This window comes from Protomyctophum bolini, assembly GCF_963924005.1.
Source record: "Protomyctophum bolini genome assembly, chromosome: 11".
In the NCBI taxonomy this organism is placed as follows: domain Eukaryota; kingdom Metazoa; phylum Chordata; class Actinopteri; order Myctophiformes; family Myctophidae; genus Protomyctophum; species Protomyctophum bolini.
In genome coordinates, this window is record NC_137872.1 from 699552 (window position 1) to 713791 (window position 14240).

The window sequence follows — 14240 nt, forward strand, 5'->3', positions numbered from 1 at the left end:
GTGGGAGTGGCCAGGGGGATGATGTGGGAGTGGCCAGGGGGATGATGTGGGAGTGGCCAGGGGGATGATGTGGGAGTGGCCAGGGGGATGATGTGGGAGTGGCCAGGGGGATGATGTGGGAGTGGCCAGGGGGATGTGGGAGTTGCCAGGGGGATGATGTGGGAGTGGCCAGGGGGATGATGTGGGAGTGGCCAGGGGGATGATGTGGGAGTGGCCAGGGGGATGATGTGGGAGTGGCCAGGGGGATGATGTGGGAGTGGCCAGGGGGATGATGTGGGAGTGGCCAGGGGGATGATGTGGGAGTGGCCAGGGGGATGTGGGAGTTGCCAGGGGGATGATGTGGGAGTGGCCAGGGGGATGATGTGGGAGTGGCCAGGGGGATGATGTGGGAGTGGCCAGGGGGATGATGTGGGAGTGGCCAGGGGGATGATGTGGGAGTGGCCAGGGGGATGATGTGGGAGTGGCCAGGGGGATGATGTGGGAGTGGCCAGGGGGATGATGTGGGAGTGGCCAGGGGGATGATGTGGGAGTGGCCAGGGGGATGTGGGAGTTGCCAGGGGGATGATGTGGGAGTGGCCAGGGGGATTTGGGAGTGGCCAGGGGGATGATGTGGGAGTGGCCAGGGGGATGATGTGGGAGTGGCCAGGGGGATGATGTGGGAGTGGCCAGGGGGATGATGTGGGAGTGGCCAGGGGGATGATGTGGGAGTGGCCAGGGGGATGTGGGAGTGGCCAGGGGGATGATGTGGGAGTGGCCAGGGGGATGATGTGGGAGTGGCCAGGGGGATGTGGGAGTGGCCAGGGGGATGATGTGGGAGTGGCCAGGGGGATGATGTGGGAGTGTTTAGGAAGGACTGTAAAAATGGATGTGGGTGTTTAAGGCAGTTTCGTAACCATGGGAATGCAGATATCTGATTGGTCGATCGTCAAGCAATTGAAAAGGGGGCATTGATCAGATTCTTGTAAAACAAGAAATGGGCGGCTGGGGGGGGGGTGGGGTGGGGTGGGGGGGATATTGATCCGTAATCACACGTTACTTTGATCGGGGGGGGAGGGACTAGTTACTTTGATCAACGGAGGTGAAAGGTTGATTCCTGTCTTGTTTTGTTTTTTTCTCCGTACAGGTTCCTCCGCCCCCTCTCGCACGCCGAGCCAATCGGGTTGCCCGCTTCACGAAGCTCCGCCCTATGATGCCACAGCAACCAATAGGAAGGGGGAGGGGCAACAAGGAGAAGCAAAGGTACGAACGACAGCCCCCAAATGCCCACAGAACCAACCCTCTCTCTCTCTCTGTCTCTCTCTCTCTCCTGTTCTCCCTCCCCTCTCTCTGCCTCAATTCCCCTGTCACACACACACACACACACACACACACAGACACCCAGTCTCTCCCATTACACACACACACACACACACACACACACACACACACACACACACACAGTAGATGATACCTGCAGCCTTCACCACTACACACCGCATCATTCAAGACAATATGTAGGTCTACTTAGATCCACACCAACACACACAACCTCAACACACACACACACACACACACAACCTCAACACACACACATGGCAAGATGTTGCCTCAGCGCTTTCTCTCGCAACTGGCATCGTCCGTGCTGCGAGCGTGCGGATGCAACCATGACACGGTGAGTGTGTGTGTGTGTGTGTGTGTGTGTCTGTGTGTGAGAGAGAGAGAGAGAAAGTCTAATCCTGTCCTGTCCTCATCTGTGTCGTCTCTGCTCTCCATATCTAGTCACTCCTCTTCATTTTGCAGCCTCTCTTCTCTCATATTTTGCAGCTTGTTTTGCTTGAAGGAAAAACTGTTTTATGTTGATCACGGAGACATCATGTACGCCTGCACAGTGCGTCATACCAACATAGCTCTTGTTGAAATAACAAACAGACTGTGTGTGTGTGTGTGTGTGAGCGTGTGTGTGTGTGTGTGTGTGTGTGTGTGTGTGTGTGTGTGTGTGTGTGTGTGTGCGCGCGCGTGTGTGTGTGTGGGTGTGTGTGTGTGGGTGTGTTTTTGCATGCGTGCGTGCGTGTGTACGTACGTGCATGTGCGTGCGTGCGTTTGTGTGTGTTGTAGGTCTACATGTGTTTACTGTATGTTGTTGTCCGATTGGAGCAATTTCAGGCGTGCCGGTGAGCATATTTTAACAGTAGGTGGTAGTTATGTCATGGGCCTACTGTGTGTGTGTGTGTGTGTGTGTGTGTGTGTGTGTGTGTGTGTGTGTGTGTGTGTGTGTGTGTGTGTGTGTGTGTGTGTGTGTGTGTGTACATTTCTATTACAACCATGTTAGCCAGGTTCCTGTGGCCATCTGCCTCCTCTTCTATTCCTCTGGTAGAGAGCAGCCCCGAGGAGAGAGAGAGAGAGACAGAGAGAGAGAGAGACAGAGAGAGAGAGAGAGAGAGAGAGAGAGAGAGAGAGAGAGAGAGAGAGAGAGAGAGACACACAGTGGGTAAAATGAACAATATAATGCAAGGAAGAATGTGAGAAACACGGGAAGGAAGGAATCAAACAGAATGAGAGGTGGAGATTGAAGAGGACAGACAGACAGACAGACAGACAGACAGACAGACAGACAGACAGACAGACAGACAGACAGACAGCGTATTTCACCACATGAGTTCACCCCAGAGTCTCCAATTCTGGGGGCAAAAGTTCAGCGTGAATCTCATTGCGATGCGTTGTGAGCTCTAGGAGCAGACCTGGTATAGAGGCCTGGCCCCTGAGGGCCCTACAGTATGTCCACTAAAAGCATGTAGGGCTTAGTGGTAGAAAAGAGAAAGCGCTGCTGTAACTAGTTCTACCGAGAACAGAGCTTTATAACTCCTACGAGGTCTCATCTGGGGTGCTATTTTAGGCCCGAGAGAGAGAGAGAGTGTAAAAATGGGTCAGTGTTTACACGCTATACATTATCACTGTGTGTATCCTCTGTTGCACCAACAGAAACCTGACGTCAACATTCTCACACTCTGCTCTAGTTGATGAAGGTGTTTATTAAGGCTGAACTAATCCGATGTCGCTTCACGGATCATCTAAACTCCTCATTAAGCTTTGCTTATAAAAAAGAATATCACGGATGCTGCCCTGAGGTGCTATAGCTACTGTATAGCAGGCAGGTTGCCTAGCAATGCTCTGCTGCCACCGGCTCACACTGCTGAGTGATGTCTAGTTATCCTTCATTAAGCTAGTCAGTGTGTTTAACTCACTGGAGAGCTTTGTCTAACAGGAGATTAGAAGCTCTTCTCTACGGAGTGTCTTCCCCCTCCAATCTGAGAACTGGACAGATATTGACCTACGTTACTGTACTGTACTGTACGTTTTGCTGTGATTACCCAGAGCCAGGACTGGCGGCAATAAAGGAATCAAGGATTTTCCTCTTTCCTGCAATTGTAACCTGGTTTCTACTAACCACAGAACGGTGAAATTATTGGCAAAAATGTGGCATATTCTCCAAAACTGCCTCCATGGGGATGTGATAATCCCCAGTGTTCTCTCAAACCCATGTAAACGTTTAGGTACAAAGGGAGTCTACCAACGCGCCTCAAGCCTAAAACGGCTGATCCGGTGCTTCACAGGTACAGGGACATCAAAGTTGCAAAAGGAGAGGAGACTGGACCATGTAAACGTTTGTTAGATGTTGTTCTTAGCCCTGGAAGAATCCCCACAAGGCTTCATGAGAGCCAGAGCTGGAGCCGGTGACAGCGTGCCCCCCCTGTCTTCTCTCCCGTTGTAGAGCCCAGAGGCTGTTGTCCAATGGCTGAGTGGCTTTCAGCTGCAGCTCTACGCTCCACACTTCACGGACGCTGGGTATGACTTGCCCACCATTAGCAGAATGACCCCGGAGGTAAGGCACCGAGAAACCTGACCCCACGACCCCCTCGTTCCAACCTTAAAGAACACGCCAGAGAGGTCACCTCCAAGGAGCACAACATAAGTCTGCCAGACTTCATTGTGATTTCTAAGATGCATGTGACACCTTGTGTTTGGAGGATGGTCAGACTCCTAGTCCCCTCCCCCCCCCTCCTCCTGATGGTCAGACTCCTAGTCCCCTCCCCCCCCCTCCTCCTGATGGTCAGACTCCTAGTCCCCCCCCTCCTCCTCCTGATGGTCAGACTCCTAGTCCCCCCCCCCCCCTCCTCCTCCTCCTGATGGTCAGACTCCTAGTCCCCTCCCCCCCTCCTCCTCCTGATGGTCAGACTCCTAGTCCCCTCCCCCTCCTCTGATGACTGTGCTGTCCTTTCACCTCTCACCAGTCTGACCTCTGACCTTGTATTGATCCGTAATCACACTGTTTCCTGTCACTTGATAAAACCTCACACCTCCCTGCACTTTATCTGCTGGGACCTCTGGTCTTATCAATCACGCATCAGCACTCTCAGACTACACACGGCCTTACTGTAGCCTTACTGTACTGGCATATACTGTACCGGCATACTGTATAGCCTTGTGGATGCACCGTCAACACGTGTGAGACCTTCCCTTTGCATGCGTTTGCATTTTTGCACGACTGTTGAACAGTATCTGGACATTGAATAACACAAGGGAGGTTATAGCGCTAAAGTGTGTCTCCTCGAGACTGGCCGCACAAATTAAAATCAATACATGCCAACGACGATGCATACCGTGTAACCTCACAGCTGCCATTTTGATCTAAGACTAATGGGTGATTTACAGTAATTACAATCAATAATTATACAAGGAAGCATCTCAATGGTCACTTACACCTGTCCATTACTGTGTTCTGTCTCTTGACCAACTAACTACTGTCAAAAACTAAACTAAGATCAAAATAGTAAATAAACTAACTTTTATAGCGACCCATTTTCAGCTCAACAACACAGTAGGCCTGGATCTATAAATATCCTGCAGTCCACAATCAGTGACACCGTGTTTGGGGAAATAGAACAACTGTAAAATAGCCCTCATAGAATAACTTATAAATCAGAAATAAGGCACAGGCTTAAAGGGTTTGAATTTTGACAACAATCAATTCATCAATTTTATTTTTACAGTGGAAAAGTACAAATTGTCTCGGGACACTTTAGAACTAGAGCAGGTGAAGACAATACTCTACAGCAGGTAGAGTACTTATCTTACTCAGCCCCTGTAAACAACTTTTTCATCCACAATCCACAATGAATTACACTTTTACTTCATATTACATTTATGTCATATTCCATCCATCTTCAGTTCAACTGCTTATCCGTAGTCGGGTAAGCGGAGAGCTCCAGATTTCCCTCTCCAGAGTAACATTAGTGACTCGGGATCCCGAGACGTTCCGAGGCCAGTGAGTCGATGTGTTTCCTCCAACTGCGCCAATTGGTCAGCCCCGGGGTCTCCTCCCAGTGGGACATGGTCCTTGGTCGTACAGGACGTACAGTATGATACAGTAACCCATTCCAACTTCAACGGCACTGCCTGCCTTGTTTTGACTTCATTGCTTTGAACGTGTTTTGAATGTTTTTCAATGGCAACAAAACCACCTTGTTTTTCAATGGCAACAAAACCACCTTCTGCATTCCTTCCATCAGTCACATGACTCGGAATACTCTGAACGTTGCGTGACGCCAGTATGTGACGACTTAGAAGAATGTGTTGTTGGCTTGTGTGTTGTGTTGGCGAGTGTTCTTGTGTGTTGTGTTGGCCAGTGTTTTTTGTGTGTGTTTGTAAAAGTGTGTCCACCAGAGCTGAAAGAGCTCCAATGTCTCCAGTGGAAAGTGTTCTCAACCAAGTGTACTTTGAAGTAATTGGAATTGTAGGAGTTGAGGCGTTACATTTTGTTTGACTCGGTTCCACAGATAAATATTGTGAAAGTACTGTATAGCGTTGCTATTTTCACTTTTCTTGCCTAAATATTATTTGACTATTTTGACCAGTTTTTATAGCATAGTTTGTTGATTACTTTTGTTGCAGTAATGATATTTTTTCTTTTCCTTCTTTCTTTCTTATTTTTCTCTTTTTTTTTTAGGTAATTAAATAACAAAAATATGATATATCATGTGGGGTTGAGACCACTGATCTAAATGAGCAGAATGATTCTTATTGGCTGAGACCACTGATCTAAATGAGCAGAATGATTCTTATTGGCTGAGACCACTGATCTAAATGAGCAGAACGATTCTTATTGGCTGCTGCTGACATGCATCACCGCCTTACTTTACACCAGCTCTCCTTTCTTTTCTGTTGGTATAGGCTGTGTGTGTGTGTGTGTGTGTGTGTGTGTAGTGTGTGTACACATATATATATATATATATATATATATATATATATATATACACAGTATATGCATCCTCTGGAGTCCAAAGAAGTTGGGCTTCTTTTGATGGAAGTATGATGTATTTGCGTCAGTACCTGACCTTGTAGTTGTATCTCATGTGTTTGTTTGTGTGTGTGTGTGTGTGTGTGTGTGTGTGTGTGTGTGTGTGTGTGTGTGCGTGTGTGTGTGTGTGTGTGTGTGTGTGTGTGTAGGATCTCACAGCCATCGGGGTGACCAAGCCAGGCCACAGGAAGAAGATGAGCAACGAGATCAACAAGATGAGTGTTACTGAATGGCTGCCCGACCAGAAACCTGTGAGTGGAGACGCACGCACACACACACACACACACACACACACACACACACACACACACACACACACACACACACACACACACACACACACACTCGGGACACAGTGGTGACATGGTGTCAGGCTACATTGAGCCTAAGTGCGCTAAGGCCGCTAGGCTAGTGTTCTAGTGGATCTGGACCCTACGGTCACGGACATTACGCAAAGCATTGAGGAGCCAGATCTTGTTTAAATCGGTGACTGATATATGATTAAGCATCTATCCTTTTTAATTGCTCGATAGTAAACTAGTTAAATATTGCAAACCATTTTGAAAGTTTATGTTGGGGATATATGACCCAGTTGTTGTATGACAAAAGAGAATAGTTTGTTATTGGTTACATATTTTTGAGAGTTTGTTTGATGCCCGATTCCCATGAATTGCATGGCTCTTTGTAATAGCCAGGTATAATCTGGGGTTTTCAGCTGTATTCTAAGGTTGTCAAACAAGACTAAGGTGTGACAGACGGACGGACAGACAGACAGACAGACAGACAGACAGACAGACAGACAGACAGACAGACAGACAGACAGACAGACAGACAGACAGACAGACAGACAGACAGACACAAGATCCTTTCCCTCCTGAAGGTGGACGCTGAAATGCAGTAATTATGGTTGCAAATATCTGAGCAATCAATCAATGGAAGCATCAGAAACTGGGAGTGAGAAAGTGTGTTTCACTTGCTTCCTAATTTATGCAAAGGAAATGTATGTACACATGTACACAATGTACACATCCTCTTCGTCATCGTCATCATTAAAAAAAGTATTTCATGACTGCACACTGTGGGTTGTTTATGTTTATCTAGCAGCAGCAGGAGTCGAATGGCTGAATTAGTTTGCCAGGTGTCTTAGGTGCTTACAGAGGCCCTATAGTCTTTATTCAAACATTTGTCTTGGCAGAATGTCGTTGTATGAACTGGCCTAATGGTTGTTTTCTCTGTCGTCCCCACAGGCCAACCTGGGAGAGTGGCTGTCTGCCATTGGTCTGAGTCAGTACCACCAGGTGCTGGTGCAGAATGGTTACGAGAACATCGACTTCATCACAGACATCACCTGGGAAGACCTGCAGGAGATAGGCATCACCAAACTGGGTGAGACAGACAGACAGGAGATAGGCATCACCAAACTGGGTGAGACAGACAGACAGGAGATAGGCATCACCAAACTGGGTGAGACAGACAGACAGGAGATAGGCATCACCACACTGAACTAAACTAAAGACCTGGAAGCGTGATCAATGCTCTTTGGCCACTCAAAATAGCCAAATGGCATTGATCACGTCTTTAGGTCTTTAGTTTACTCAAGTTAGGTAATAAGACCTGGTACTTAATGTTGGTGAGGGGTGCGTTAAGGGTCGGGAGAGGGTTACGGTTAGGTTTAGGTGTGCTGCCCCGTGGGAGGTTAGGGTGAGGGTTTGAGATAGGTTGTAGGACTGATGACTGGTCTAACCAGTGACTCTATAAATAACAGGCCACCAGAAGAAGCTGATGCTGGCCGTGAAGCGTCTGGCGGAGATGCAGCGCGGAACCACAGACGGACGGGGCTCGCCCAGGAAGAAGGCTCCTCCAATCACACAGCAGCAGGACGTCATGTCCATGGACAGCCCACCGCACGACGGTGAGATAATAATAATAATAATAATAATAAAACTTTATTTGTATAGCACCTTTCATGACATGAAATGCAGTGCTTTACAGAGCAATGGAGAATAAAAGAAAAGCAAGGCATAAACATTAAAAAACAAGCAGTTATGCAATACAGTGAGGAATGAATGAATAACAAAAAATAAATAAAAGATCAATTAAAAGCAATGTTGTAGAAGTGGGTCTTGAGCTGAGCTTTAAAAATGTCTACAGAGGCTGCCTGACGAAGGTACAGTGGGAGCTTGTTCCATGCCGACGGCCCGTAGAAGCAAAAAGCTGCTTCCCCGTATTTTTTAGTTGCCATTTTTTTAGGCAAAGCGAGCAGGCCAGCAGTGGAAGACCTTAGGGGGTGGTTTGGGACATATTTAGGCAGGCAGTCATGTAGGTAGGAAGGTGCGAGACCATTGAGAGCTTTATAGACAAGTAAAATAATTTTAAAATCAATCCTAAAAACAACCGGATGTAATAATAGGATAGTAGTGTGATGATTTAAAATATACTTTAATGTAATAATAGGATAAGTAGTGTAATGATTTAAAATATACTGTTAAATTAGAACTGTCTGCAGTAATAGACTCACAGTATGCCTGCCTCCATGGGATAAATAGGCTCTGTGGAGAGCATGAAATATTAATATTATTAATATCTATTCTCTCTCTCTCTCTCTCTCTCTCCAGAGGTCATGTCTCCTAAGATGAACACTTTCCAAGAAACCGAGTTGATCACTGAGAGTCCTGCGACCCAGTCGGTTCAGAGTCCTGTGACCCAGTCGGTTCAGAGTCCTCCGACCCAGTCGGGCCCGGCGCCAGCGTCAGGCCAGCGAACCCGCAGCCTGAGCAAGGACCACGACGAGGTTCTGAGTGGGGGTGGGGGAGGTGGGGGGGGAGGCGGGGGGGTAGGACCACCTCCCAAGAAGGAGGCGCGGACCATGAGACAGCAGAGCTCCTCCTCCTCCTCCTCCCACCACCGCTCCACCACCGTCTCCTCTCAGGGGAAACTCCGCCACTCCCACTCCCAGCCGGCGCCGCCCTACACGCCGCCCCACGCCACGCCCTCCAAACCCAGAACCTCCTCGTCCTCCTCGGCCTGCTCGGTGCAGAGCGCCCCGGCTGCTTCCTCCTGCTCTCCTCCCCTTCAGCCCAACAAGCCCAAACCGCCACCAACGCAGCCGCAGGGCGAGAGGCCCCAGTCCCCACGCAGCGCCTCGCACCCCCCGCAGTCTCCCACGCAACGCGGGGTGCCCCAGCACCACCAACCCCACCACCACCAGGGGGCAGCGGAGGGCAGGGAGGTCCCCCCCCAGCCCCAACAAGGCCAGGTGGGCCCCCAGGGGCCCCAAGGCCAGGTGGGCCCCCATCCCATAGGCCAGGTGGGCCCCCATCCCATAGGCCAGGTGGCCGTGCCTCTCCTCTGCCTCCCTCCAGAGGCTGAGGAGGAGGAGGAGGGGGAGGGGGAGGAGGGGGGCAACGGGGAGCGTCTCCATCAGAAGCGCGCCCACAGCCTGACGCGCTACGCCGTGTCTGACGGAGAGGCCGACGACGGGGGAGGAGGAGAGAGGCGGACGGGAGGGGGCGGAGGAGGAGGAGGGGTCATAGGCGGGGGGTCAGCGACCATGGGCAGGGGTCAGGGGACGCCCCTGACGGGCGCCCTGGGCGGAGGAGGAGGAGGAGGAGGAGGAGGGGGGAAGTACGCCACGGTGACGCCGCACCGCGTCAGCCGCAGCCACTCGGTGCGCAGCCAGGACAAGAACCTGGTGAACCGCAGCCAATCGCAGTCCTTCGCCATGATGCGCCAGAAGAAGAAGGGCCCGCCCCCGCCGCCGCCCAAGCGCTCCAGCTCGGCGGTCTCCTCCTCCTCGTCCTCAGGCTCCGCCTCCAACCTGACGGAGGCCAACGTGAACGCCAACGCGCGCGCCGCTGCCGCCGCCTTCACCGTCAGGTTAGATTCATTATACTTTAGTTTTAGTTGGTTTTCACTTTTTTCGGTTTAGATTCAGTTCGTTTTTAGAGCGGGTTTGCTAGTTTTTATTTAGCTTTTATTTTTTTATTTTTTTATTTAGTGCTGTTAAAACTGTTTAGTACACTGTAAATCCCTGGAACATGTGACGCGTTTAAACCTAAACACCATGTGTGTAATAATAAAATGCGTTAAAAGTGAATTCATACAATACAGTAGAACACGAGTTCACTCAAACACCTCACGAGAACACCTAGTGTTCAAATTATAAACACCTATATAATATGACTGACTTTGATTGTAAAAACTAAACACGTTTATGTGTTTAAAAAGTGTTACAGGCGATTAAACATGTTCTTCTGTTTATACGTTTAAAAAGTGTTACAAATTATGTGTTTAAAACAGTTTATAACCTAAACGCTTGGCTTTAGTGTGTAGCCGTTTGGCTGACTATAATATGAACCTTTGCTGTTTCCACTGCCAGCAGCACGGGGGGCATGCTGGACGTGCCAGGCTCCTACCACCACCACCACCACCACCACCACCACCACCAGCAGCGGCGTGCCAGCGACCTGGGCGTGATCTCCGCGGAGACGACGGCGGCGGTGGTCGTTCCCGTGGAGACGAGCAGCGTGGGGAGCGTGAGGAGCATCGCCGCCATGCTGGAGATGTCCTCCATAGGGGGAGGAGCCAAGGGCATGGCGCTGCAGAGGAACTTCCTGCAGGTAGAATATAGATAAACCTTTTTCCGATACCTGTTTTTGTTTTTTAGACATGGAAGCTTTTGAGAACCACTGCTGTACACTACAGTCCTTTAGAACCACTGCTGTACTCCTTTAGAACCACTGCTGTACTCCTTTAGAACCACTGCTGTACTCCTTTAGAACCACTGCTGTACTCCTTTAGAACCACTGCTGTACTCCTTTAGAACCACTGCTGTACTCCTTTAGAACCACTGCTGTACTCCTTTAGAACCACTGCTGTACTCCTTTAGAACCACTGCTGTACTCCTTTCACAACGTTTTACAGATACAGAACCACTGCTGTACTCCTTTCACAACGTTTTACAGATACAGAACCACTGCTGTACTCCTTTCACAACGTTTTACAGATACAGAACCACTGCTGTACTCCTTTCACAACGTTTTACAGATACAGAACCACTGCTGTACTCCTTTCACAACGTTTTACAGATACAGAACCACTGCTGTACTCCTTTCACAACGTTTTACAGATACAGTTACTCACAAAATATACGAATTAGTTGGCGCGAGCTACACTTTGGGCTTCGCTTCGGAGAGTTTATTTTGGTCATAGAATGAACATGGAGATTCATTTCATTTGATCATCATAACTTTGCACTTAGACCAAAAAGGTCTCCGAAGCGAAGCCTGAAGTATCTGGTGCTGAGGTGGGCTGAGGTAAACGGTGAGTCACTTTTCCCTGTGGCTCAGTGACTTCATTTTGTCGTATTCCAACCCTCCGTGGTGGGTACAGTAGGTAATCACCTAGAATCGCACCTTAACTGTGCCAAGCACAGCGTCTTTGCCACAACTGAGAGAAAGAAGTACAGGAATATATATTATCATAATGTATATTGAACACATACCACAATGACTATATGTCACTTTTACATAGTGTGTATTATTCTATGTGATAAACTAATGTAAGTCATCTTCAATTTCCTTTCCATATCTAACATATCCCTGTCTTATAGGGCATTAACATAGAAATCGATTAGTCGACTAGTCGACTAGCAAAACGGTAGTCGACACTGTAAACCAAAAATCGAGTAATCGTTAATATTATTTTGAATGATTTTTTTATTTTTTGCTTTTCTACAGCAGACATGCAGCTGTGAGCTCTGTTGCTTTGTTGGTAGTTCGCCAACTTCAGTACTAATCCATTCCTGGCTGATTGTTTTCATATCATATACAAGCCGTGGGTTTTGCCGTCACCCTCACTCGTGTAGGTGCGGATCGGCGGTGGCACTAGCAGCATTCAAGACAGTTTTTCTTTGGGAAAAGCATAATGCGATAATTATGCCTCATAGGCTCATACGCTCAATGGGGACAACTACAGTGTGTAAATACTTTTACTATTGGTGAGTTTATTACTGTAGTTTGTTCAACAAGTTAGATTGGAGAAGTGTCGTCGTGTCGTCCGGTACAGTAAAGTATAGCAGGAGTTCCTCCTCACTCTGCCCAATATTATCCAGTTTGGTGACAGTCAAACTACAGTAGCTCTTGCCGTGATTTCATGTTTCTTCATGCTTATCCAACAAAAGTGCAGGCGTGCAGCATTATTAAATCTCCATTCCTGTGTGTGCGTGCGTGCGTGCATGCATGCGCGCGCGTGTGTGTGTGTGTGTGTGTGTGTGTGTGTGTGTGTGTGTGTGTGTGTGTGTGTGTGTGTGTGTGTGTGTGTGTGTGTGTGTGCGTGTGTGCGTGCGTGTGTGCGTGTGCGTGCGTGCGTGCGTGTGTGTGTGTCCAGGTGGGTCGGCCCCGGGCCGCTCTGGGTCTGGACGGTGAGGTGGTGAACCGGCGTCGGACCATCAGCGGTCCCGTCTCGGAGCTGGTCGCCGCCGCCCGGAGGGACCAGCCAGGCCCCTCCCCCTCAGGCCCCTCCCCCTCAGGCCCCTCCCCCTCGCCCTGCCTGTCCGTGGCCGTGGGCGTCGCCGACCAGCCCGATGACCCCGCCTCCTCCCAGTCCCCGCCCCCGCGCGCCGACACGCCGCCGCCCATCTCGCCGCCGCTGCTCTCTAGCTCCGCCTCCGCCTCCCCCTCCTCCCCCCACACCCCCTCCTCCCCCCACCCCCCCTCCTCGCCCCACCCCGGGTCGGGGGGCAGCGGCAGCTCGTCGGAGAACCTGCCGTTCGCCGACGAGGGCCAAGGGACCATCCGGCGCCAAGGGAGAGGACAGGTACATACTGTCTATTACTGTATATCTACTGTATATGACTGTCTGTCTGTCTGTCTGGGAGAGGACAGGTACATACTGTACCTATGACTGTCTGTCTGTCTGTCTGTCTGTCTGGGAGAGGACAGTTACATACTGTACCTATGACTGTCTGTCTGGCTGGCTGGCTTTCTGTCTGTCTGTCTACCTACCTCACCTTCTGTCTACCTGACCTGTCTGTCTGTCTGTCTGTCTGACATTCTATCTATTTGGGGTGTCACACCAGACCTTAGGGGGCGGTTTGGGACATATTTAGGCAGGCAGTCATGTAGGTAGGAAGGTGCGAGACCATTGAGAGCTTTATACACAAGTAAAATAATTTTAAAATCAATCCTAAAAACAACCAGAAGCCAGTGCAGTGAAGCCAAAACTGGAGTAATATGTTCTCTCATCTTAGTTCTAGTTAAAACTCTGGCTGCTGCATTTTGGACAAGTTGTAATCTGTCAGTTGTTTTCTTAGGCAGTCCTGAATAAAGTGCATTGCAGTATAAATCAAGCCGAGAAAAAGCAAAGGCGTGGATTAGCGTTTTTGCATCGTCCAAAGACAAATAGGCTCTGATTCGTGCAATATTTCTAAGGTGAAAAAAGGCAATCTTGGTAACATGATTAATGTGTGAATTAAAATTCAATTCAGAATCAATAATGATTACTTGATTATTATTAATAAAGACACCCTCAAACACATAAAGTATACAGTATACAAATGTATACACCCTACAGTATATCCTGCCTGGTGCAGAACAAGAGACTCTGTCAACAAATATAAACATACACAGACGTATATAGTACATATTTCATATGCAAAGGAAATATCCTAAAAACTGGGTTGTATTATAATTATCGGGGACTAGACTATTCAATGTTCTTTTTCCACAAATGAGTCTTGCAAAATGGCGTATAAAGTGTTCAGAATTGGCTATTCTATTCCATGCAGATTTCACCACATAGCAAACTGAAACTGGGAATGTTGATAACTGGAAGAATTGAAAAAACTTCAATTGAAAAATCTTAAAATATATATTGTCTTGTTATCGTGATTCCAATATTGTGTATC

The 14240-nt window shown here is 48.8% G+C and overlaps 1 protein-coding gene across 5 annotated transcripts in view; it reads left to right on the forward strand.

Moving 5' to 3' along the window:
- Positions 1 to 14240, forward strand: part of caskin1 (CASK interacting protein 1) — a 132222-nt gene that overhangs the window by 110143 nt on the left and 7839 nt on the right. For 4 of the 5 annotated variants that reach the window (XM_080776015.1, XM_080776017.1, XM_080776018.1 and 1 more), the window contains 7 exons: positions 1124 to 1239; positions 6484 to 6585; positions 7582 to 7720; positions 8100 to 8246; positions 8950 to 10210; positions 10713 to 10953; positions 12722 to 13150. In XM_080776015.1, the coding sequence (XP_080632141.1) occupies positions 1124 to 1239; positions 6484 to 6585; positions 7582 to 7720; positions 8100 to 8246; positions 8950 to 10210; positions 10713 to 10953; positions 12722 to 13150 (2435 nt within the window). The remainder of the gene's footprint in view (positions 1 to 1123; positions 1240 to 6483; positions 6586 to 7581; positions 7721 to 8099; positions 8247 to 8949; positions 10211 to 10712; positions 10954 to 12721; positions 13151 to 14240) is intronic. The other variant, XM_080776016.1, reaches the window with a different exon arrangement.